Genomic DNA, 27,243 nt, shown 5'->3' with positions numbered 1-27,243 from the left:
TGGTAAATGTATCTTTCTGTCTGGATCAACATACTAGGCAAGATAAGCCTTTTCTGTACTAACATATACCTTGGGGAAATGTGCAAATGGAACCTAATGATAACAACAATCCTGCAAACTGGCATTTCTTCTATAAAATGAATCTGAAGCTGGGAAAAAAAAAAAAGAAGAAAAGGTATATAGCATCAAAGTAAAAGACTCTGGGGTAGGTGAGGGGAGAGTTCAGTTTCTGGAACAGGTTGGCAGAGGACCTAGTGGGGGTTGTATTGTTGTATGGAAAACTGAGAAATGTTATGCATGCACAAACTATTGTATTTACTGTTGACTGTAAAACATTAATCTCCCAATAAAGAAAAGAAGAATATTTAAAAATATATAATATGGGACCTGGGTGGCAGTGCAGTAAGTTAAGTGCACATGGCGTGAAGCACAAGGACCAGATAAAGGATTTGGGTTGGAGCCCCTGGGCTCCCCACCTGTAGGGTGGTTGCTTCACAAAGGGTTGAAGCAGGTTTGCAGGTGTGTATCTTTCTTTCCTCTCTCTGTCTTCCCCTCCTCTCTAGATTTATCTCTGTCCTGTCCAAGAGCAATGACAATAAAGGCAAAATAAATGAATAAATAAATAAACAAAAAATAAAAAATAAAGAAAAAAAAAGAAACCTCTTTTTCCAAGAGAAATCTAATTTTTCCTTTTAGAAAGGTAAATAAATTCTGGCTGTTCTTTCTCAGAATACTTTTGAACATCTTTAAGTCAGTTGCTTCATTTGCCTTACTTGATTTTTCCTTCATTTTATTTTTTTATTTAAAGGAAATGACCACATCATTTCTTTTTTATTTTTTAATATTTATTTTATTTATTTATTCCCTTTTGTTGCCTTTGTTGTTTTATTGTTGTAGTAGTAGTTGTTGTTAATGTCATAGTTGTTAGGACAGAGAGAAATGGAGAGAGGAGGGAAGACAGAGAGGGGGAGAGAAAGATAGACATCTGCAGACTTGCTTCACCACCTGTGAAGTGATTCCCCTGCAGGTGGGGAGCTGGGGGCTCCAACCAGGATCCTCATGCTGGTCCATTAACGCTTTGTGCCACGTGTGCTTAACCCGCTGTGCTACTGCCCAACTCCCTTGATTTTTCCTTCTATAATATCTAGCAATATGTTTAGCTCTAAGACTTATTGAACTGTAAAGACTTATTTAGCTGTAAGTTTAAACAAATATGGGTGATTTAAAATCTATGTAATTAATCGTGGACTGTAATTCTAGTTTTCTTTGCAGTTTAGTGCCTTTAAAAATGATAAAATGGGGAGTCTGGCAGTAGTGCAGGGGCTTAAGCGCACGTGGTGCAAAGTGCAAGGACCCGCATAAGGATCCTGTTGGAGCCCCAGGCTCCCCACCTGTAGGGTATATGCTTCACAGATGGTGAAGCAGGTCTGCAGGTGTCTATCTTTCTCTCCCCCCCTCTCTGTCTTCCCCTCCTCTCCCCATTTCTCTCTGTCCTATCTGTCAACAACAATAATAATAACTACAACAGCAAAACAACAAGGGCAACAAAAGGGAAAATGAGTAATAAAAAAAAGAAAAAGAAAAAGAATGATAAAATGACCTACTAGAATTAAAAATGGATAGCTAGTCACTTGGAAGGTGGTAAAGTAGATAAAGTGTTAGACTCTCAATCATGAAGTTATGAATTTGATCCCCAGCATTGCATGTGATGTAGGATGGATTGATTATATTTCCTTCTCTTTTTTATTAATGGATAATTTTAAATTAAAAAATAGATAGATACATAGATAGATAGATAGATAGATAGATAGATAGATAGATAGATAGATTCAGTAAGGTTACTACATGAATACTGCTTAAAATGCACAAGTGCCTTGGATTTAAGTTCTGAGATAATTAATGGCCCTTTCCTAGTCCTGAACAATCAAATCAACTCCGTGTCAAGTTTTCCTTATTAGTAATTAACATTTCATAATATCCTATGTCAAGGACATTCCTAGTCCTTAGATAAGTATGAGAAGCAATTATTATTACTTAGATAAGTATGAGAAGCAATTATTATTACTTTACATAGTTAATATTCCCTATAAAGTTTATTTCCTCCTTAAAGCTTGTCATCTGCCAAGGTACAGAATTCTTAAAACATAGACTAAGACTGTATCTCAGTTCTCATTCTAATTGTAAAGCTATATGACAAAATGACTGTGGTATACCCTGGGAATTCATAGGCTAAGTGCTTTCTCTTTTTGGTATCTCTGAGCAATTCCAAAATATGTAGTGATTTGTAAGTACAAGTTGAATCAGTATATACTGTGAAATGCTGGTGAAAATTACTTTTTAAAAAACACTAAACAGGTGTCTGTGTTTTCTAAAGTAGAAATACTATCTGCTGGTGAAAATGAAGGGAAATGCAATGAATGGCAGCCAACAAAAATATTTTTTGAAATAGTCAACAGATTTTATGGGTATGTTAAAGCTCTTTATTTGCTGTGAAATGAACACATTTTATTTTTACATTTCTAAGGTAATTGCCTATTTGATAAGTTGCACATGATGATGATTTATGAAAAATTTTAAACCTTACAATATTGTGTTGTTTAAGTTTATTAGAGTGATCTATCTTCTGTTTTTCATGTCACTTCCCTATGTCATCTTAACACAATGGATATTTTTTTTCAGATATTTAACAATATTTCTTTACTTTCTAAACTTATTTCTTTTTAGTCTCAACTCAAGCATTATTTTTCCCTGTTAATAAACAATAAAATATGTTTCAGCAGTTTTTATCTTCTTTATAGGCCAAGATATAAAAAGGACATGAGAAAAAGAACACTTTTTTCACAACTATATAGATAGAGGCAATTTTTTAAAAAAATATTTATTTATTCCCTTTTGTTGCCCTTGTTTTATTGTTGTAGTTACTATTTTTGTCGTCGTTGTTGGGTAAGACAGAGAGAAATGGAGAGAGGAGGGGGAAATAGAGAGGGGGAAAGATAGACACCTGCAACCTGCTTCACCGCCTGTGAAGCGACTCCCCTGTAGATGGGGCACCCTGGGCTGGAACTGGGATCCTTCAGCTAGTCCTTGCGCTTTGCGCCATATGCGCTTAACCCATTGCGCTTCCGCCTGACTCCTGAGGCAAATTTATACAACTGAAATTCTTCTAATAAGAAAGTATGATAGTTTTCTATAAATGAAATTTCCTACTTTTTCATTTTTCACCAAAATGTTATGTTATTTTACTGTTCAAGATATTCACCACCTCTGAGGTGGTGGCGTACCTGGTTGAACAGTGGTGAAACAGTATTGCTGGTATCTCTCTGTCTTCTCCCCCTTTTATTATTATTTTTATTTATTTGATAGTGACTGCCAAAGAGGGATAAGAGGGAGTTAGAGAAAAGTAGAGACACTTGCAGCCCTGCTTTACCACTTGTGAAAATTTCCCCCTGCAGTTTAGGACCAAGGGCTTGACCAAGGTCTTTGCTCACTGTAACATGTGTGCTCAACTAGGTCCCCCACCACCTGGCCCCTATTTCTCCCTCTCTGTCTCACCTTTCCTCTCAATTTATGGCTGTTTCTATCCAATTAAGATAATTAAATTTTTTTAAAATGTTATTTCACCTGTTTAAATAACCTGTTTTACACTTTGATACATAGCTCTACTTAATCAATAGTTAAATAAACACACATGGTCAGGCAAAATGTGTACAGCTTTTAGGATTATTGTGCAAGTCTTACTTTTTATATAATCTGAGAAAAAGAGATGTCCTGACTATTTATGTATGCTTAAGTGTTGAGATATTTACCATTAAACTTTAAAGTGGTACTTATCCTGTCATATTCTCAGTAAGAACATTTCTTTTAATTCCTTTTTACTCAGTTAAAGAATGAATTACAATGAGCCAGGCAGTGGTGCACTTGTTGAGCACACATGCTACCATATGCAAGGACTTAAGTTCAAGACCCCAGTCCCCACCTGTATGGTGGGAGCTTCATAAGCAGTGAACCAGTGCTACAGGTGCCTGTCTTCCTCTCTATCTCCTCCTTTCCTCTCAGTTTCTCTCTATTCTATCAAATATAAGAAAATATAATAAAGCAAAAATGAATCACACATCTACATTGTGGTTTCAGGTGAAATTTAATTAACTAGAAAACTGCCATAAAGTTGTGGGGGACAGTAAAGTGAATAAGATTGGGATGACATCACTAATTGTGATTGCTTGGGTTTAGAATCTGCCTCTCTGCCCAGTATTGTGACCTTGGATAAATTACTTCTCCACTCACTGGCTCAGTTTTCTCATTTGAAAAATAAGGATAACTTTTTGGACCTGGAAGAAAAAGGGGGTAATTATGTATAAGTGTAGACAAATAGTTGCAGAGATGATGGTTGTTCCATGCCTACAACCTTAGGGGAACTGCAGTGGCTTGCAGTGGGGGGAGATTGAAGATTTAAAACTCTGGTGATGAGAATGGTGAGGAATTATACCCCTGTTGACAAGTAATTTTGTAAATAAATATTAAATCACTACTCATCACTAATCACTAATAAAATTTACAAAATAAGAATATATTTTAGCTTGAACTATAGGGTTGTTGATAAAATATATGAAGCAGTTAAGTACTTAACACAGTGGTTGGCATGTATTATGCTTTCTTTACTGCAAATGCCTCTTTGTCACATTATTGTTGAAATAAGTGCACCAAATTATTGCTATTCTCACCTTCAACTTTACCTGCAACTATTTCAATGTGAGCAATATATGAATAACAGCATTATAATAGTTTTATCTATGAATATCTTTACCTATTGTGAAGACATGTTTGCTTATGAATCTAATGATATGTATTTTCACAGCTGTGTTCTAAAGCCTACAGCAACTGAATATTTTAGTAAAAAATATTTTAATTATCTAAGCTGCAAGGTGATTGGGTTCACATAAATTGTTTGATGAATTAAACTATTTTTTATTTATATATATCTGTTACAAAGAAACCATGAATATTTCTTAAGGATTAAATGTTTTCAGGGAAAATAATTTATGAAATAATTATTTAAATTTGGAAATATTAGTCATACATTTGTATGAATTTACCTAAATACTAAAGAAATTAGAGTAATTATTATTATCTACATTTTACCTATAAGAAAATTGAAGCTTGAAAAGAAAACTTCCTATATTCTAGAGTGTGTATTATAGGTTAAAGAGTAATAATAGAACATAGTGCATAGAAACCAAGTTGTGGAAATAGATATTAGTCTATGTTTTTACAAGAAAACTCAGCTCATATCTGAATATTGAAACTGCAAATGCATTAGAACCTTATTTCGGGGGGGGGGAGATAGCATGATGGTTAAAAAGACTTTCATTAGGAGTCAGGCGGTAGCGCAGCGGTTTAAGCACAGGTGGCACAAGCGAAAGGACCGCTTAAGGATCCCGGTTAGAGCCCCCTGCAAGGGAGTCACTTCACAAGCCGTGAAGCAGGTCTGCAGGTGTCTATCTTTCTTTTCCCCCTCTGTCTTCTCCTCCTCTCTCCATTTCTCTCTGTCTTATCCAACAACGATGACAATAACAACAAAACAACAAGGGCAACAAAAGGGAATAAATATTTAAAAATAATAATAAAATAAAATATTAAAAATACTTTCATGCTTGAGGCTCCAAGATCTCAAGTTCAATGCCATACACTACTATAAGCCACACTGAATAGAGCTCTAGTCTTTCTTCCTAGTTAGCCAGCTTTTCTTAAAATACAACAAACAAAAATTTAAAAAATTTAAATAACTGTATTCCAAATGAATAAAATAATAAGTAGTGAAGAAAGAGAAAAAAATCAGAATTATTAAAGACTCTCCTAATACAGTTATCTCTGAGATTACACTTTCTAGTTTGTTTAACCCCAAATATGGATTACTTTTGTGATAAAATTAAGAATGAAACATATTTAATGCCCACCTCTCCAAAGCACCACTTTTCTGGTATATCTGCTATATTCTAAGAAATCATGTGGTCCAGGAGGTGACACAATGGATAAAGCATTGGACTCTCAAGCATGAGGTCCTGAGTTCGATCCCTGGCAGCACATGTACCAGAGTGATGTCTGGTTCTTTCTCTATCTCTCTCCTCCTATTCCTCCTATTGATAAATAAATAAAATATTTTAAAACATCATTATTTGTAATATTTACTATAAATTAAAAAGTCTTATGCCTATAGGTTCAATTCCAGTTATGCCCTATGAATAGTTCTCTGTTTCTTTCTCCCTCTCTCTCTCTCCCCCCGTCTTCATATATATATATATATATATATATATATATGTTTTTTCATAATAAATAAGTAGATAATAAATCAAAAGTTTAAAATGCTAAACTAGTTAGTAATGTGTTTGAGGCTAACAATGATAAAAAGGATTTCAGAGAAGTTTCTCTGAAGAAATGTGGCAATACTTACTTTAAAAATTACTGCAGGACTGAGGAATAGCTTATCAGGTTTGGTGTTTTGCACTGAGGGCAGCTATGGTGCTGTAGCATCTCCTTACATCTGTATCTGAATGTAAAGGAGACTGAGATTAGAGAAATTTCTCATGCATGAAGTCCTTGCTTATGAAAAAAAATACTGTCTTATAGAAAGGAATATAGCACACATGCAATAATGCTTCTAAGTAGTTGCTTATTGGTCAGTCTATAAATTTTATGTATATTTATTGGGGGTAATGAATTGCAGCACATTTGTCTATACATGTATATGATTTTCTTGTTCTGCATAACAGGTGTCTGCTACATACTCTCATTCTATTCTTCACATGTAAGAAAAGTAAAATAAAGCAAGAATGAATCTGTGTTGTGGTTTCTGTAAAATTTAGTTAACTATAAAATTAACTCAAGAGCCCCAGACACCCTTCTGTCCCCCATCCTCCCTCTTCCATTTGCTCCCCAGAGCCCCTTGATTTGGTTCAGTATACCACTCCCAGTCCTGTGAACACCCTGTGTCCTTCCTTTATGACTCTATAAATCTATATATAAACCTCCAACAAAATCAGTGAAAATTCAACATTATTATTTATTTATTTTTAGTGTCTGTAGTACTTGATCACACCACTAGATCATTCCTAACTCCCTACTTTCACTCATACTCCCTCCAGTACTTTCTAGCTTCTTCTGCAAGACCTCCCCTGACTCACTCAACTTCTGATACCATTTTTTGTCCATTTCTTCTGTGGGTGATTTAATTAGCATTATCAATCCTCTGGGGTCCTATATCATTTTAAAAGAGATATATGTAGAATCCAAGTTTGACAGGGGTCTCCTAACATTCTTTTTTAAAAATCATTTTATTTTATTTTATTTATCATTGAATAGAGACAGAGAGAAATTGAGAGGGGGGGAATAGAAAATGAAAGAGACAGAGAGACACCTGCAGCCCTACATCTCCACTAACGAAGCTTTCCCCCCTGCATGTGGGGAACAGGACCTTGAACCTGGGTCCTTGTGCACTGTAATATGAGCGCTTAAAAAGGTATACCATCAACTGGCCCCAAAATTCAACATTATTCATCAGGAATATTATCTTTTTTAAAAAAAGATTTTATTTATTTGTTGATGAGAAAGATAGGAGGAGAGAGAGAAAGAACCAGACATCACTCTGGTACATGTGCTGCCAGGGCTTGAAGTCAGGACCTCACACTTGAGAGTCAAGCGCTTTATCCACTATGCCACCTCCCGGACCACGAATATTATCTTTATGTAACTTACAAATATAATCTTTTTTAATCAATAAAATCTGCATAGTTCCAATCACAGCATTTACTTACTGATTTTAGTGAATTCCACAGATTCATTTCCAATTTATATATTTAAATTATAAAAACAGAATTTAAACTGACTGGGGATATTTTTTCACCCATTACATACATCTCCTGTACTATATAGGTAAGAAATCAAGATTTTGTGTTATATAATCCAGAAAGAGAAGGAAGGAAAAGAGATTTCATATATAGGGGGACCTTAAGAAATAAGTAAAATAATAATAATAATATGGAAATAAAATAAAATATTTGTGCTTTAAAAAAAAGAAATAAGGACAGTAAGTCTTTCAGTTCTTTCATTAGGCTTATCCCTATATATCTTACTTATTTTTGCTGCAATAATGAGTAGGAGTGATTTCTGGATATCCTCCTCTTCTGATTTAGTGTTTGCACAAAGGAATGCCACCGATTTTCATACATTAGTTTTGCATCCTGACAGTTATATTGGCTAATGATTTCCAGGAGCTTTCTGATAAATTATTTAGGTTTTTCTATGCATGTATGCTATCCTATCATCTGCAAATAGTGAGTGGTTGACTTCTTCCAATTTGTATTCCTTTGATTCATTTGTCTTGCCTGATTGGTATGGTCAGAACTTCCAATACTATGTAGAAGAGTAATGGTGATAGTTGAGAGTCCTGTCTAGTCCCTGATCTGAAGGGGAATGCTTTCAGCTTCTCCCTGTTGAATATGATATTGGCTGTAGGTTTGCTAGATCTGGACTCCACTATCTTAAGGAATTTTCCATCTATTCTATTTTTGTAGTGTTTTGATAATTATTGGATGTTGGATTTTGCCAAAGGCTTTCTCTGCATCTATTGAAATAATCAGGTGGTTTTGTTTTTGCTTGTATTGATGTAGTGAATCACATTAATTGATTTATGTATATTAAACCAGCCTTGCATTCCTGGGATAATCCCACCTGATCATGATGAAATTTTTTTTTAATATACTGCTGTATCTGGTTGGCTAGGATTTTATTCATCATTTTAGCATACTGAAAACTATGAGACACTATTCAAGTAAATAGAAAATGACACAAAGAAATGTAGAGATAGGGCATTAGCTCAACGAGTTAAGCGCACATGGTACAAAGTGCAAGGAGCAGGGTAAGGATACTGGTTCGAGCTCCAGGCTCCCCATTTGCAGGGGAGTCGTTTCACAAGCAGTGAAGCAGGTCTGCAGGTGTCTGTCTTTCTCTCCCCCTCTCTGTCTTCCCCTCCTCTCTCCATTTCTCCCTGTCCTTTACAACAATGATGACAGCAGTAATAACTACGCCTATAAACAGCAAAGGCAACAAAAAGGAATAAATAAATAAATATTAAAAAAAGAAATGTAAAGATATCCCATGCTCATGGATTGAAAGAATTAATACCATCAAAAATGAGTATTCGACCCAGAGCCATATACAAATTTAATGCGATAATCATCAAGGTCCCACGAAGTTTATTCAAGAGAATAGAACAAAAATTAGAACCATTTATCTAGAACCAAAAAACAACAACAACAACAACACCCAGTATCACCAACACAATCCTGAGAAAAAGAAACAGAAAATGGAGGCATCACACTTGCAGATCTCTACCTGTATTTAAGGCTATTAAAATCAGAACTGCCTGGTCCTGGAACAAAAATAGCTACACAGACCAGTGGAACAGAATTGAAATAACTCCCCCCCCACACACACATACATATACACCTATAGACATCTAATTTTTTATAATGGGCCCAAAATATTAAATGAAGGAAGGAGGGTTTCTATAATAAATGGTGCTGGGTTGAAATAGGAATAAGAATGAAGCTGAACCACTTTAAGTCATCAGAAACAAAAGTCAACTCCAGATGCATCAAGGAAGACTAAATAAAAAATAAACTACAAAAAATTGAAAAGCCTCTGAACAGCAAAAGAAACCATCACCCAAACAAAGAGACCCCTAACAGAATGGGAGAATATCCTCACATACCATACATCAGGCAACAGGCTAAATAAAGAGCTCACCAAATTTAGCAACAAAAAAGGCAAATAACCCAATGCAAAAGTGGGCAGAGGATATGAACAGAATATTCACCAAAGAAGAGACCCAAAAGACTAACAAACATATGAAGAATTGCTCCAAGTTACTGATTGTCAGAGAAATGCAAATAAAGACAATGAGATACCACCTTACCCCTATAAGAATGTAATACATCAGAAATGATAGCAACAACAGATGTCAGAGAGGTTGTGGGGACAGTGGAACCCTCCTGAACTGCTGGTGGAGATTTAAATTGGTCCAACATCTGTGGAGAGCAATCTGGAGAACTCTCACAAGGCTAGAAATAGAACTTCCTTATGACCCAATAATTACTCTCCTAGGGATATATCCTAAGGAGTCAAGCACATCCATCCAAAAAGATGTACACCTACATTCATAGCAGCATAGTCCGTAAGAGCCAAAACCTGGAAACAACCCTGGTGCCCAACAACAGATGAATGATTGAGAGAAAGTTGTGATATATATATATACATAATGGAATAATGGAACACTATTCATCTATTAAGAATAATGAACCCACTTTCTCTGACCCATCTTGGATGGAGCTAGAAGGAATTGTGGTAAGTGAAATTAAGTCAGAAATAAAGAAATGAGTATGAGATAATCCCACTCATAAACAGAAGTTGAGAAAGTAGAACAGAAAGGGAAACACAAAGCAGAATTTGACTGACTTTGGAGTATTGCACCAAAGTAAAAAATTCTGGGTGGGGGACAAGACTAGATTTTCAGCTTCACACTAAGGGGGTTGGGGTGGGGACACAGACCTTTGGCGGGCAGGAATGGTGTTAATATACACTTCTATTAATTTATAGTCTTATAAATCACTATTTAGTAAATATGAGAGGGTAAAAGCAGATTGAATGCCTCAAAATTTTGATGCATAGACCCCAGTTCTGAGTATGTTACTTTAATCTAAGAATTTAAGGTTTCAAATTGGTAAGCTGATTGAATTTTAACAGTGGACTTAATACATATATAGCAGTGACTTTTTATTTGAAATATTAAATCACCTATAATCTTAGACCTGAGAGACTAGAAGCAACTGGTCTTGTTGATGTACAAGATATAGCTATTTGTAAATAGCATTAAATGACATAAATCATGGTGATGTCTTGTATGATACAGCAAATCCTAACCATGACTTTCAAAGTAAACCAAATTCACAAATAACTTGGCTATAACAATAAATATCCTTTTATTGCCTTCTTAAACTCTAAGACAGTAGGGACCTTTCCTGTTTTATATAAAACACTATTTCTCCCAGTCCTGGAACCTCGGGGGTGTGGCTCATTTTTCTTTAAGCTTCTCTAGATCCATACCATTTGATACTGCATCTGCTGATCTCAACCTAATCAATGCAACCAGTACCACCTCAACATGTTTCACTTCAGACTATGTCCAGAGATGCTAGGCATGTGATGTCAACACTTAAGCTTCATTACTCTTCTGGTGAGACCTTTCCTAGATCATGAGATTCCTTACTTCCATTTCAGGTGGTGCACTTCCTAAGTAAGCCACATAACCTATAGACCAAGGCCCATGAAACAGACAAATGTGCACATGTATCCATAAGTTAGAGAAAATATATATACCTTAAAGTAAAAGTGCACAATAGTTTGCAGCGACTCAATAAGTGCACAAACAAGTAGAAAGATCTAAAAATGACATCATAAAGTACTTAATCAAATGGTTTCTACTTAGGCCTAGATACCCTCCTCACCCACTTCCTATTACACTTCCCTCTATCATCCTAAGGCTAACCTTATCAGACAAAGTAAGAACTACAAAAGCTGGCATACTTTAATGATGGCCCTTTTGGTCATTACCAGGCCACCTATCATCTGGGGCCCTAGTTAGGGAATCTGGGATTTCTACACAGATATGATGGGACTAGACCTCTAACATCCCTTTCTCCACCACTGTCAGTCATCTTCATCATGAACAACATCATAAACCCTCTTGTGGGCTTCTACAGGACTTTCCCCTCAATTTGGAACAACAGTGGCTGGGTCAACATACTCTGCCACTGGAGAAGTATGTGTCCTGAAATGAATGCAACCTAGAATGCTCCATGCCATGACCATGGAATGTGAGCTCAGACCTACAGGGATGCAGAGGATGCACAGGCTCTTATGCTGAATATGGACCCCAGATCAGATCAATGGGGTTTACAGTTAACAGTATTTATATATACTTTTCCCATATTTGGGAGCTACTCTCTTCTCTGATCCAACTTTCTGGTTCTATATCCAACTCTGACATCATCTACCCAGACAACACCTTTAGTCCACCTGCATGTTAATTGTCTAGCTTAGGCAAAAACTTAGTAAAGTCATGGACCCCTTGGAATATACCTAAAATAGACTTGCTAGCTTTTTCCAAAATGCAAGCCCCAAATTTCATCTGCTATATCCTTACCTCTAGGCTCCAATTACTAAACAAATTGTTCTGCTTTATATCTTAATGTTTTTTCAGCCACAAAGTTGCAGATGCTACCATGACATCAACCTGACTTCCCTAGGCAGACAAACTCACCAATGTGTCCTGGAACCCCACCTCTCCAGAGCCCTCTCCTAGCCCCACTAGGGAAAGATAGAAGCAGGCTGGGAGTATTGATTGACCGACAACGCCCATGACTAGTGGAGAAGTAATTACAGATGTCAAACCTTCCACCTTCTGTACCCTATAATGATCCTGCGTCCATGCTCCCAGAGAGACAGAGAATAGGAAAGCTTATGATAGAGGGGATGGGATATGGAACTCTTTCGGTGGGAATTGTGTGGAGTTGTATCCTTCTTATCCTATAGTCTTGATGATTATTAAATAAATAATAATAATAAAAGGACAGGAGTTGGGCAGTAGCACAACAGGTTAAGTGAATGTGGCACAAAGTACAAGGACCAGTGTAAGGATCCCAGTTCAAGCCCAGGCTCCCCACCTGCAGGGGAGTCGCTTCACAAGCAGTGAAGCAGATCAGCAGCTGTCTATATTTCTCTCCCCTTCTCTGTCTTCCCCTCCTCTCTCCATTTCTCTCTGTCCTATCCAACAATGACCACATCAATAACAACAATAATAACTACAACAATAAAACAACAAGGGCAATAAAAGGGAATAAATAAATAAATATATTTTTTAAAAAAGGGCGATAAGGGAAAACGTATCTTGAACTGTGTCTTTGTACCAAAGCAAAGGATTCTGGGGAGGAAGAGTGAGTGATGAGATGGGAAGATATTGAGATCCTAGTATATGACTGGGGAAAAGGTTGAGTGAGCAAGTTTCTTGTGGACTCCTAGACACCTATCATAGGGAAAGAGAGGTTGTACCTATCTGAACCATTAACTTCCTAATAACATATATAGTGACTTAAGAGCTTCATACTAATTTTAACAGTTGTCATTTCCACTGTAATTAGATACGATTTTTCCTTTCATGCTTTTTATTGTGGATCATATAGGTTTCACTTAACACAAAATATTTTTCTAAATGTAGGGGCTCTATTGAATAAATTCAAAAGCATTTCCTGTTACTCAGTCATCATTTCCCTTTTCGTGGTCTCTCGTGTCCTCATACATACTGATATATGACATAAAATGTTGGAAAGGAAAGGGTAAGATGATATTAGAAAAAGTTCAGCAGGGTAGCAATTACAGAAGCCAGACCTTCTGCCTTCTGCACCCCATAATGACCCTGGATCCATACTCCTAGAGGGTTAAAGAATAAGAAAGCTATCAGGGGAGGGGATGGGATACAGAGTTCTGGTGGTGGGAATTATATCCTCTTATCCTGTCAGTGTTATCTTATCTTGTCAGTGTTTCCATTATATAAATAAATAAAAATAAAAAATTCCCTGATAAAAATATAAAATGCCCTGATATTAAAAAAATTCTGTGATATTTTAAAATTTTGGGAAGGAGGGGATAAGATGGGATCAGAAAAAGTGAAAATGTCCTGATATTTTTAAAGTGAAAAATGCCCTGATATTTAAAAATGTCCTGGTATTTAAGAGGTTATAAGGTTTGAATATCAGAAATACATGTGTGTTAGAATGGACAGAGATTGAGACAGAAGGGAGGGAATCGTTCTTGTTACCAGAAGTCATCCTGAGAGACATGGAGGTGATAGGAAACGTGTACAGTGGTACATTTGCTTGCAGAGTTCTAAGACAACCGGAGAACCCAAATGTCTCTTAAAAATAGGTCACTCTGCAGATCCCACTGTGAACTATGAAATGTGGTGAATCTAAAGCTTAAATTAAAGTGCATTTAGTAGTTCATTAGCATTTTTCATATTTTTATCATTTTGCCGGGGGGAGGGGAAGCTGGTGGTTTATAGCATCCTTATCACACAGGAACAAGTTTTCATCTCATTGTGGTAGTTGTCTGTGAAACATTCTCACCTCCAATTTAGGTCCTTTGCCACCATCATGCATCAGGACATTAATACGCCTTCCACCCTTCCCAATTTTTTTCAAAATGGTTAATTCTATATGTTCTTACGTTCTTTTGTTCTTTTTCTTTCTTTTTTCCCTTTCTTTTCTTTTTCTTTCTTTCTTTCTTTTTTTTTTTTTTTTGTAAAGGAAGATAAGCTAGTTACTGTTAAGGCATCTGTGGTCTATGGAATCAATATCCTCTCCTGTTTCAGAAATTTTTCTTACACCTAAGTATAAGAGACCGAGATAACATACAATTACTAAGTTGTATGTAAAAGAACTTGGAAATTAATCATGAGGGGTATGGAACACTTGTACAATCCAGTCAACAAGAACTTCACTGTTTTCTCTGATGTTTTATATGAAACTAAAATGTCCAGTCAAATGTAATATATTCAATGAGCAAAAAGAAATTGTTTTTTTAATTTTTTAACATTGAGTGATACCTGTTCTGTTTTGTTCAGAACACATGGCCACATAACTCATAAAAATATATTTGAAATTGATTTCTTATAGTTTAAAACAGAATTGATTTATAAGTTGATGAATAAAAGCCTGAAATTGCTTTTATGCTTATTTAATCATGACTTCTAAAATGTCAAAAGAGAATTTAGTTATATATGAATTCATTTGTTCTACAAATCACTGTAGTCATGCTTTACAAGAAATATGGGATGCTTTCATCCACAATTTCATGACTGAAACCAGAAATTTTTGAAATAACCAACTTGATGGAAGATAAAATTCAGGTTTACTTAAAGTTAAATAAACATATTCTCATTTTTAGCCAACATTCAAAAGATTATCACATAAAAATATATTAAGGATATTTGATATTTTAAATTATTTTCAGTCAAATTTATTAAAGGTTGGAAATTGCTTTAGATAGATGTTATCAAATGTTTTTTTAGACCTGCTTCACTGCCTGTGAAGTGGCCCCCCTGCAGGTGGGGAGCCAGGGGCTCGAACAAGATCCTTGCCCTGGTCTTTGCCATGTTCCCTTACGTTAAATGACTTTAATGATATTAATAAACTGTAAGTGAAAATTATATACATAGTAGAAATAAGGCCTGAAAGTGTCTGCTATCTTCAATGACATCAAATTTATTCTGACTTAAGCATAACTAAATATAGTAAAAATGTGTTGGATAAATAGTAGTAGGTACAAATAATTGAAACTTATTAAAATAATTACTAAATTTAAAATAGGTTGATTGGTGCCCAAGATTAGTGGCCACCGGTATTTTGATGAGTCCCCAGTTATAGGTATATCAAGAGTCAGGTCATTATCTGAACAGATGTATGTTCTAAAGTGTTTGGTGACAGGGCACAGCAGTTATTCTGACCTTTCCTGATTCGATTGCATCCACTGGAACATCTGCACCACAGTTGTATAAGTGCATGGCGATGCTATTGCACACTCCCTGCCTTTCTACAGAGGTGACTCTGTGTGTGTGTGTGTGTGTGTGTGTGTGTGTGTGTGTGTGTGTGTGTGTGTGTGTGTGTCCCTTTCTACCACATCTGCTTCTACACTTCTCAACATGAGGAAATGTTCTGTAGCCACTTCTGTAGCACTGTATCTGGTACACTGAGTGTTCAGGGACACTCAGCAAAGCTTGCTACCTCTCCAGAGTCCATTTAAGCTACTATGTTCCAAACTTATTTGAAGGCTTTATTGGATAATTGATAAGATGAGAACTCATGCACAGGTTACAGTAACATCCTATACAAGTGTGCTCTGGGAGGTGGTGCAGTAGGTAAAGCAATGGTCTCTTAAGCAGAAGGTCCCAGGTTCAATCCCTGGAGCACATGTACCAGAGTGATGTCTGGTTCTCTTTCTCTCTCCCTCCTATCTTTCTTGTTAATAAATAGAATATTTTTTTAAAAACATATCCTATACTATAGTCTTAGATATTTCTGCATCTTGAACTTTCTTCTTATAATGAATAAACTATCTTGTCCTTGTATACAGGTTTTCATAGATACATGTATATCATTTTAACTTTGTTTTTGTTTGGGAATCTTTTAAATCTACTTTATTTATTTATTCCTTTTTGTTGTCCTTGTTGTTTTATTGTTGTAGTTATTATTGTTGTTGCTACTGATGTCATCATTGTTGGATAGGACAGAGAGAAATATAGAGAGGAGGGGATAACAGAGAGGGGGAGAGAAAGATAGACACCTTCAGACCTGCTTCATTGGCTGTGAAGTGACTCCCCTGCAGGTGGGGAGCCTGGGGCTCGAACCAGGATTCTTTTCTTGTTGTTTTTCTTTTCTTTTCTTTTTTTATTCAAGAACGTATTAATTAACAAAACCATAGGGTATCGAACCAGGATTCTTACACTGGTCCTTGAGCCATGTGCGCTTAACCTGTTGTGCTACCACCCGACTTCCTAAATCTATTTTTAATACAAAAATTTTCTGTGTATAAAGGCCATGTGGCCTATGTAACTCAAAATTCAAAATTTTAAACTTCAAATTTTCCTTTCTCATAAAGCATTGATTTTGAGTTTCATAATGCTTAAAGCCAACAGGCAAGTCTATTGTTTTATTGCTCAGCACTGGTTCTTTCTGCCATGATAGCCCTGCCTAGAGTTAATGTATTAAAAAATCTAGACTGAAAGTGAAAAAGCTACAGGTTAAAAAATAAACAATAAAAATAAAATAATTACAGTGGATACAGAATGCATTAACATATCTCCATAGCAAATTGTGACTGATATCTTTTTCATTGCTGAACAAGATCAAAATAATTATCTGTAAAAAAAAAAATCAAAGAAGAAAATATGGGCTGGGTGGTGGTGCACCTAGTTGAGTGCACATATTACAATGTGCAAGGACCCAGGTTCAAGCCCCCAGTCCCTACCTGCAGGCAGGAAGCTTCACGAGTGGTAAAGCAGGTCTACAGGTTTCTCTGTCTCACTTCCCCTCTATCTCTCCTTTCCCTTTCAATATCTTGCTGTCTCTGTCAATTACATAAAGATTTATATGGGTTAAGTACACATAGAACCAAGTGCAAGGACCCTTGCAAGGATCCCAGTTTGAGCCTCTGGCTGCCCACTTGCAGGAGGATCGCTTCACAAGCTATGAAGCAGGTCTTCGGGTGACTGACTATCTTTCCCTCTCCCTCTCTATCCTACTCTCCTCTCTCAACTTGTCTCTGTTCTATCCAATAAAATGAGAAAAGAAAAAAAGGTTACCAGGAGCAGTGGATTTGTAGTGCCAGCACTGGGTCCTAGCACTAACCATGGAGGCGAATTTATATATATGAAATAGATATACTTTCACCTGTTGGCTTATTAAAAAAAGAGCAAATGTAAGAAAACTGCTTTTAAAAAAATCATCACAGGGACTTCTCTGCTCCACGCTGACTTTTTCAGATAGAGACACCAAGAATGAGGCAAAGAAACCAGGGCACTAAACTTCCTCCAAATAAGTGGAGTCAGGCTTTAACCAGGAATAAACACATGACAATGTATTTTGATATCCTTGTTAGCTATTTCACCAGTTCCCAAAAGCAAAATTTTAAGAGCCAAATTAGATATAGGTATTACTGATAAGTAAGACAACCAAATTGCATTCTCTGTTAATTTTAATACTATTTGATTCTGTTTTTACAGGGAGATTTGACTAGGTTAAATATTAAAGGTGCTAAATAGTCATTTAGACAGTTTGAATTTTATGGAAAAGTATCTCAGATAAAAAGGCAGTGACTATAAAATTTACTGGATAGGGTTTCCCTTAATTCCTTGAAATAGTTTCATAGAAGTGCTCTCTTTCCTTAAATCTAACCTAGAGTATCTTTCCTTTTGTTTTCCATGAAGGTTAAAAAATTGAACTCTGGGACTCCAAGACCTGACTGGATCCCACTTCTGCAGGTTTTGCATTTGCTCTGTGCCCTTATGGGTCCTCTTTTTTTTTTTTTTTTTCTTTAACTGATTTAATAATGATCCACAACCCATTCTGTTCGATAGGTGGCGCTCCTTCCCTCATCAATAAACAGGCTACCCTTTCACTAAATGGTTCCCTCAGTCTTTGTTATGCCTCCAGAAGCAAAAATATTTCCAGGTTCTCACAAACCTGTATTTCATTACAATACTGTATTTCATTAAAACTAAGGTGTGTTATAGTTTGTTTTTTTTTTTTTTTTAGCAAAAAGAGAACTTCCCCAGAAGGAAAAGTTTCAAACAGTGGCAAAACAGCAAAACTATTTCAATTCTTAGTGGTAGTCAGTCTGTAGATTTTATAACTGACCTTGCATTATTTTCAGCCAGAACTTGCCTGCTTCAGAAATCAAATCATTTAAAATAGTGTTTCTACTCAGTAAATATTTGCTGACTAGCTAAAAAGAAAAAAGAAAGTGTTTGATAAATTTAGTAGAGTAAATGCAGAAAATAATTGGACTATTTAGTTATTATTTTACCAAATAAATGAAGTTAATTAATGTTATCTTCTTGACAAGGGATTGGTGACGGTAGCTTATGGAGTTTCCATTCCCCTCTCTTCCATCTCATTTACAAGTTACCATGTTTGTTTGTTTTTTTCTTAATATCTTTAGAGTATAAGCTTTAATTTTCTTTGTAGAATTTAGAAGAGAAAATATATAATATAGATAGTAGTTAACAGTTAAGTAAAAGGCTGAAGGTTAACTACCAATTTAAGTTTCATTTGACAAACTTTTGAATAAGCTCAGAAAGTTTTGCCAGGTAAATACCAAGTGAGACCACTTTATTTCAAAGAAAATAAAAATAACTCAGTTCCTTGACAACAAATTTAAACCTTTTCAGTGTTTCAACAAAAGGTATTTAGTGGGAGTCAGTAGCACAGTGGGTTAAGCACAGGTGGCGCAAAGCACAAGGACCTGCATAAGGATCTTGGTTCCAGCCCCTGGATCCCCACCTGCAGGGGAGTGGCTTCACAGGCAGTGAGACAGGTCTGCAGGTGTCTGTCTTTCTCTCCCCCTCTCTGTCTTCCCCTCCTCTCTATATTTCTCTCTGTCCTATCCAACAACGAGGACACCATTAACTCCAACAATAAAAAAAACAAGGGCAACAAAAGAAAATAAATTTTAAAAAAATGAGGTAGTTAGTATTTCAGTGCACTGCCATAGTTTTTATGTTGGGAAAGTTTATCTGTCTTTTTCAGGGTAGATAAAAATAAGCTTACCTCTTACTTCTCAGCCCATTCCATCTGTTATTCAATTATGAACTCATTTTTTTTGTGTGTGTGTGGGTACCTGCAATAGTAAGAAAAAATAGAAAGAGAAATTTAAATATAGCTCAACAGAATTTTGTGAAAGGTAAATATTTACAGTTTTAACTGATGACAGACACACACTTCATAGAACTATTAGCATGCAACTCCAGCTGCAAAAACTGAACAGCAATATGCCTAAACTGGTTAGCAGCAAAAAAGTAAACCAATCACATCGATAAAAGCCACCATAAACAAAAAAACCTGTACTTAACAGATTAACAATTTTGGCATTCATCCCTATCATCAAGTTTTTCACTTTCTTTTTTCCATCAAAATTTAGCTTACGTTTGATGTTATCAAGAGTTGCATTACTGTTATTATTAATTTTAGTTCTGTTTATTACCTTGAGGGTTATATATTTGTAAAATAATTTTGATGTCTCTAGTTAATGTTAATTAGTTGTTTTAATAACCTATAGTCCTATTTGTTATATTTTTGTAGGTTTACTTTTTTAACTATCAGGAACTTAATAACTGAGAATATTTAACATTACTGTTTCATAGGCAAAATTACAGAGTTACTATTAGTGTTACCTGTTTAACGTTTAGTCATCCTTTGAGTCCTGCGACATATTTCCTTAATAATCATCAGCCATCAAGTCTGATAGTCTCAAAAGAAATAATCAGCCCTCTAAACTGCCTTCAAGGGCGGTGATATTTAGCACTGAAAATTACAAATAAAGTTTTTGAGGTTGAATAGCAACAACTGGCCAGTGACACTGATGATTTTTTTTGTCAAAACAAACTTTTATAAACTACGCAAATGAAGTCCACGCACTCTTCTGAGTGAAAACAAAGTGAATCTACGCAATGCTTACATGTTGGATGGGATATTTAATGTGCGGGGAAACTCAAAGGTTGAAGAACTAGGCATTTAGACAGTGGTAAGTGGTAATCTTACCTCTTTATACTCCATTACTCTTTCTCAGGAGAGACATGCTAATGCAAACAAGTCAATAAGAATTTGTGTTTAGCAAGATAAAGCTTAGAGGATAGTTTAAAATCCATTTATTATTCTAAATCCATTTTTTCCATTAACATGTTATACATTAGTGTTTACTAACCATGATTCATGTAACAGTTTAGTTTGTTAACTTTTAAATTATTTAACAACAATAAGTTATTAAGACATTTTAAGTATTACACAAATATCTTAAAACAGACTTGGGTTCATTTTTGTAATTTTTAAATAGAAAACATTTTAGGCATCTCTTGAAGAAGAAATAAAGCAGGCATTTAAAGCTAGAAAACAAGTAATTCCAAATTTAGTTTTTACAAAATTTTTCAGCTTTATTGACAAATTATGGCAAACATATTTGACAAATTCTGGTTTCCTATTTAGAGAAGCTTACACATGGAACTTTATGTTTTTTTTTTCTTTTTTAACAAATACAGGTTAAAACACTGAACAAATTCAGTTAGCTACGTACAGACAGTAGCTGCTTATTTTCAATCCCATTAAAACAGCATTTAAAATTAAATTTACAAACTTAATATCAAACATCTTCATCTAACTGACAGATATTAAAAGACAGGTCAAAACATCTTATCTACAACTTCATTATCACCTAGTTCAAAAATCATATTACAGTCTGTTAGCAACGCAAAACAAAGTTTTTGCTAGTTGATTGAGACTCAAAATCTGTTAACAGATTCATGCTCTTTCTTAAGGAAAAGAAGTAGAAGAAAATGATAATAATAAAAAGTTTACACACAACAAAGGAAAACAACCCCAGAGAATATCATCTTACTGAATGGTTAAGAGATAATGTTTGTCAATGTCTTTTTTTTTTTTTAGTCTGTATTGTAAAAATAATATTAATGCCATTGTCACCCTAACAGTAAAGGGGAAATACAGAAATGGGAGTAATCATAAGCAGTTATCCTTAGAATAGAAAAAAAAAGATTATTACTTGTCTTGTTGCTGTTTATGTGGAGACCACAGGCTATGAATTGTCTTTGAATGAGGTCACTGGTGAGAAGGACCTTCAATATCTACCATAGGGGTGCTCCCTGTATCCCCCTCTGGCTGACCTTGGAGGTGGTGCCTTCAGACTGGAGCGGGTTGTGGCCCATTCTTCTGGGGCTATGAACAAGAGAAAGACAGTAGTATTTACATAGCTTCATAGTTATGCAAAACAGTCATTTAAGCTTTAGTGATTGACAGAGGAAGAGAAAATAAAAGGTATTAGTAATGACAACTAATACTACCTTTTACTTCATGGCATGCTCAAGACCATCTAAAAGATACATATTTTAAAATGCAATCAAGCACTTGAAATTAAACTTGCTGTGTGTTTTTCAAAGAACAGAAAGTTAAAACCCTTGGATATGGCCACATTTATTATATGTTAAATTTCTATACCACAAAATAAAGAAGAACCTCTGTATAAACCTCTCCCCCATTTAACCTCTTCACAAACTTCTAAAAGGAATTGGAGATAGGGAACCAGTGGTTCTTAGATTCTGATGAGTTTGAAGATGATTTGGGAATCTTAAAGTGAAACAAAAGGAAACTGAAAAAACAATACTTATGCCTTTTCTCTATCTCCTAATCTAAATGATTAAATGCTGGGAAATTGTGCCGATGCAGTCACATCTGCCATATTGTCCCATCAGGCTACTGCTAGTTCCCATGAGAGTTGGGACATTCTCGGAGTGCCTGTTCAGCCATGTTGTGCCCTCAGAGCATTGTCTATATCCCCGCGATATTTGGAGTGCTCCCCCCTCCCATTCTCACGAGAGTTATTATCCTATCCTGGAGTGCTATGGTTACTCCTCCCCCTTCCCATTCTCGCAAAAGCTGTTCCTATAAAAGCCTTTCTTCTTCCACACCTCTCTCTCGGTGTTCAGATGCAGGAAAGGTTACTGCGTGAGGCAGCCATTTTCGCTACCTCCACATGGCCCAACCTGCCTCTCTAGCACCCAACTCTGAGGTGCCAGCGCAAATAAAGATTTGTGTTTCCTCTTCGCTCTGGATGCCCTCTCTCTCTTCTCTGCGGCCCGTTGTACAACAACAATTAAACTCTCTACAGGTTGTGATTTAAGATTTGGTATTTTTTTCACTGCTCTCCTAGTTGATTTTTATATGGCCTCCGAGTTGGAATCCATTGTGCTGAACTTCCCTAAACATAATGAGATTGTAAACAGCAAAATCAGTAAAGAAAATATCTCAGGAGGGCCAGACAATGGCATACTTGGTTAAGCACATATAGTGCCATGCACAAGGACTGGGCTTCGAGCCCCTGCTCTCCACCTGCAGTGAGGGTGCTTCACTAGTGGTGAAGCAGGTCTACAGGTGTCTATCTTTCTCCCCATCTCCCATCTCAATATCTCACTCTCTTATTGAATAAACTAGATAAAAAAGGGAGGGATAGCCACCAGGAGATTCATAGTTTCATAGTGTAGGTATATAGCCAGCAATAACCTTGGTGGGGAAAAAAGAAAAAGAAAGAAAAAGAAAGAAAGAAAGAAAGAAAGGAAGGAAGAAAGAAAGAAAGAAAGAAAGAAAGGGAGAGAGAGGGAAAGAGAAAGATAAAATATCTCATATCATTTTTTTCCCAAATAAACAAGTTGGAAAATAAAATATGTTAGTAACCTCAATATTTTATAACCTAGGCAAAAACCAAGAGGTAAGTTAACAAGCTTTTGAGTGCAGTGGAAAGTAGCTATTGTAATGCTTATGCTCTCAGAAGGGGAATTCTGCCAGGTTATCTGGGTTTTTTAGTCAGGATTCAACTCTTCAACAGAGAGGCTGTTTAATTCATAGAACTATGGTAGAAAAAAATATTGACATAAGCAATAAGATTACTACCAAGTTACATGTTCCTATGTATATTATATATGAATATTCATTTGAATATATTAACAACTCATATTTATGTTTATAATCCATGTACACATATATGGGTATATATGCATAAATATATATACACATCTATTATAAAAGCAATGGTGATAATTAACATGTCACTGCAGATGAGGGTGTATACAACCAGAAAACTGAAGTGGCCATGACAACATACCTATACATTAGCTCAGAAAGACAAGGAAAAGAAAAAACAAACAAAAAATACCCCTAGATTACACATAATAAACAACAGATCTATCTAGATCAGAGGTTGACACACTCTGGCTTCTGAGACAAATTTGATCATCTGCCTGGTTTGATAAATAGACTTACTGAAATACAAACATGTTTATTTGTTAAAATATTATCTATTATTTCTTTCACTCTAGCAATGAAAATCTGAATAATTGTGATAGTGAACATACTGTCTACAGAGTCATAAATATTTATTCTGGGAATTTTAAGAAAAAAATGTGAAGGCTCCTGCCCTGCATCCTGGTTTTAGGGTTTTTTTTGTTTGCTTGTTTTTGCTATACTATTCCACCACTCTCAGTATACTCTGATTTTTTTTCTCCAGACAGAAAGTAAGCAAATATATATGTGTATATGTATATATATATATATATATATATATATATATATATATACATACATACATATATACACACACATATACATACATACATATACACACACAAACACACACACACATATATATATATGAAATAAATAAAACTGTCTTTGGTATATTAAAAGGGGAAACAGTGCCTTCTCAGGCTTATGGACTGTGATTTTTGCACATTATCAGTGAATAATCAAGGCTATACCAACATGCTTGTCCTCTAGTAGGAAAAAATACCCCTCCATTTAATTATTATTTCTTAAAAATGGAATTAATGTGCAGGGGAAATATCATAATGACTATGAAAAAGACTTTCATCCCTGATGTTCTGAGGCCCACGTGTCAATCCCCAGCACAATGTATAGGCCAGAGCTGAGCAGTACTCTGGTAAGCAAAAAAAGTATTAGTAAAATTAAAAAGACTAACTATTACTTCATTTGTTTTACAGAGTGCTAGAGACCCATGAGTTGAAGCCTACAAGGTTTATGCACTGAGATTACATAGGGTTTAAGTTTTCATGAAGAATGGATATTGTAGATAATTTCTCAGATGCAGAATATTCTTGATAGGTTGTATAAAAATTGCAATTTTCATGAAGAATGGATGTTGTAGATAATTTCTCAGATGCAGAATATTCTTGATAGGTTGTATAAAAATTGCAAAACATTCACATACAGAATAATAGCAATATCTACCACATATAATAGCTTGTTTGTTAGAATTTTAAATTTCAGTGATCTTTGGGATTTACCACAGAACATATAAGTGTTTAATAACTTGTTGATTTGACTTTACCTGGAACTAAAGCTCTAGGGAAGCTAGTTAATAGACTAAACCCTTTGATTTCTTAAGTGCTGAACAATACTCAAACAGGAGTCTCATTGTATACTGCTAAAGCCTAGTGCCTAGAATAAACACAGTGCTGGTAGAAGTGAATGCAACAAAAGACTGTGTAAATAAAAGGATGAATGAACGAACTAATGTAAAAAAAATGTAAGGGAGAATGAAATTCTCATGATGGGTAATCTCTAAAATATAATTGTAAAGATCTAGGTATGGAATTACAATTAATCTATCTTCCTGAGACTCTGATACTCAGCAAACAATTATATTTAACATATTTCTGGATGTAATATACACTTCGTAGTCTTGGCAAAGTGCCTCTATTCATATAATGTCATCTAGGATGAGATTTTAAAATATCGTCACAACAGTGAAGTTTAGAGATAATTTCTGTCCTTTTGGAAAATCATAAAGAAAATAAAACACTGTTTCTGACTTATTTCACTCAACATGATTTTTTCAAGGTCCATCCAAGATTGGCTGAAAACGGTGAAGTCACCATTTTTTACAGCTGAGTAGTATTCCATTGTGTATATAGACCACAACTTCTCAGCCACTCATCTGTTGTTGGACACCTGGGTTGCTTCCAGGTTTTGGCTATTACAAATTGTGCTGCCAAGAACATATGTGTACACAGATCTTTTTGGACGGATATGTTGGGTCTCACTATCAGGCCAAAGTTGAAAAACAAGATCAGAAAAAAAAAACACAAGTAGAACCTGAAATGGAATTGGCGTATCGCACCAAAGTAAAAGACTCTGGGGTGGGTGGGTGGGGAAAATACAGGTCCAAGAAGGATTCAGAGAACCTAGTGGGGGTTGTATTGTTATACGGGAAACTGGGGAATGTTATGCATGTACAAAGCATTGTACTTACTGTTGAATGTAAAACATTAATTCCCCAATTAAAAAAATAAAGTGAAAAAAAAAGAAAAGAAAACACTATCTATATCAAGATGATTGTTATATGAGTAGTATTAGCTAGACCACAAATATGACTTGAGCGAATTAATAAAAATTATCCTTCAAGAATGACAGAAAATAACTTTTTACCAAGTTGAAATTACTGGAAGGCTTTACAGAACTGAGGATCTGGCAATATCAAATGAAGAAATGAGAATGAGAAAAAGGGATTATGTAACAATTAAATTCCACTTTTTGTAAGCTTTTCAATACAGATTCAGTTGTTATTCTATGAAAAGTGAGGTTCTGGGGCAGAGTACTGCTCTGCCATATTGTGGGATGCCAAATCTCAAAACCAGAGCCTGTCCCAATTCAAATTTCAGTGTACTGTGTAATCTATGAAATAAGGGGAAAAGGAGGGGATTAAGCACTAGATATTAGTTTCTGCATTAAAGATGTCCCATGGGTCAATAACTGTACTAAGCTTTTCATATGCTGGTTTAAGAATACTCAAGAAGATCATAGGACAAAACCAACATACAATTGCATAGCTTAGAACATAATTATAATTGATGTTAGAAAAATCCTAGGAAATACCAGAAGAGGATTGAACTCTCACATTTAATCATCTTATCTAAAAATAATTTGCAGTATAATTAATAATACAGGTACTATTTAGCCTATTAAAATAATTCACTTTCTTTTCTTGCTAATGCTTTTGCATCATCTGATCTGGTTTCTAAAACATCTATGAAAAAAGATACCTTCTATAGTGTCAGACACACAGAGAGAATATCATGATTGTTTTCAAGCTACAAATAGGTAAATGATATCCAAATAAGAAATTTTTAGATCAGTTATACAAAACACCTAAAACAGGACTCCTATTCAGAAATATTATCAATAATGAGAATTAAGGCATACTCTGAAATTCATCAGTATTTTCTTTAAACAATAGCCAAATTCTGTTCTCAGCTTTTTTATAATCTTAGACTGAGGGTTGTTTTTTTTTCAGTTAATTCAGGTTTTTAAGCATGCTATAGAGTCCATCTTCATTATATGCTAACAAGAATCACTGAAGAACACTTCACTTTGAGAAAGGTACAGAAATTATCCAGATAATTTTCTACAATTAAGTATTACTCTAGTAACTTTAGAGGTTTCACATCTCAAGTACTCTGCTCTTAGCAGAATTGTACCTGCTAGATGGTGTGTTTCTCAGAGTGCTCTCTGGACATTTTAGGGAACTTTCAAAATGGGAAAGAAAAAGCTGGATGATTTTCAAAAATTCAAAATGTTGCTCTCTTTCTGTTCCATAAATAATATGAACATCAAATCTGGAGGTGGAAGAATAAAGCATAGGAAAAATTAGCATTATATAAATCTCTGGAAAGTAAACTTTTAGTGTTGATCTTTCTGGAAGTAGGTTTAATCTGCTACTTTCTAAGTAAATTAATTTTAGAGATAAGAAGGGATATAAGATACAATGGAAATTAATGAAGTC

At 35.2% G+C, this 27,243-nt stretch overlaps 1 protein-coding gene across 3 annotated transcripts in view; it reads right to left on the bottom strand.

Annotated features, from left to right (window-relative positions):
- Positions 1-27,243, bottom strand: part of KHDRBS2 (KH RNA binding domain containing, signal transduction associated 2) — an 829,362-nt gene that overhangs the window by 26,637 nt on the left and 775,482 nt on the right. Inside the window, exons 9-11 of one of the 3 annotated variants that reach the window (XR_009549510.1) lie at positions 21,436-21,608; positions 20,057-20,186; positions 19,434-19,503 (exon numbers count right to left, since the gene is read on the bottom strand). Coding sequence is in view for 2 of the 3 variants with exons in the window: in XM_060189997.1 (XP_060045980.1) it covers positions 21,511-21,608 (98 nt within the window). In the remaining variant the exon portion in view is untranslated. Of the gene's footprint in view, positions 1-19,433; positions 19,504-20,056; positions 20,187-20,514; positions 21,609-27,243 lie in introns of those variants that run through there. The other 2 variants (XM_060189997.1, XM_060189998.1) reach the window with 2 other exon arrangements.

The sequence above is a fragment of the Erinaceus europaeus genome, chromosome 4, assembly GCF_950295315.1.
Source record: "Erinaceus europaeus chromosome 4, mEriEur2.1, whole genome shotgun sequence".
Lineage (NCBI taxonomy): Eukaryota > Metazoa > Chordata > Mammalia > Eulipotyphla > Erinaceidae > Erinaceus > Erinaceus europaeus.
The sequence above is the reverse complement of the archived record's forward strand: the minus strand, read 5'-3'. Positions and strand labels throughout refer to the sequence as shown.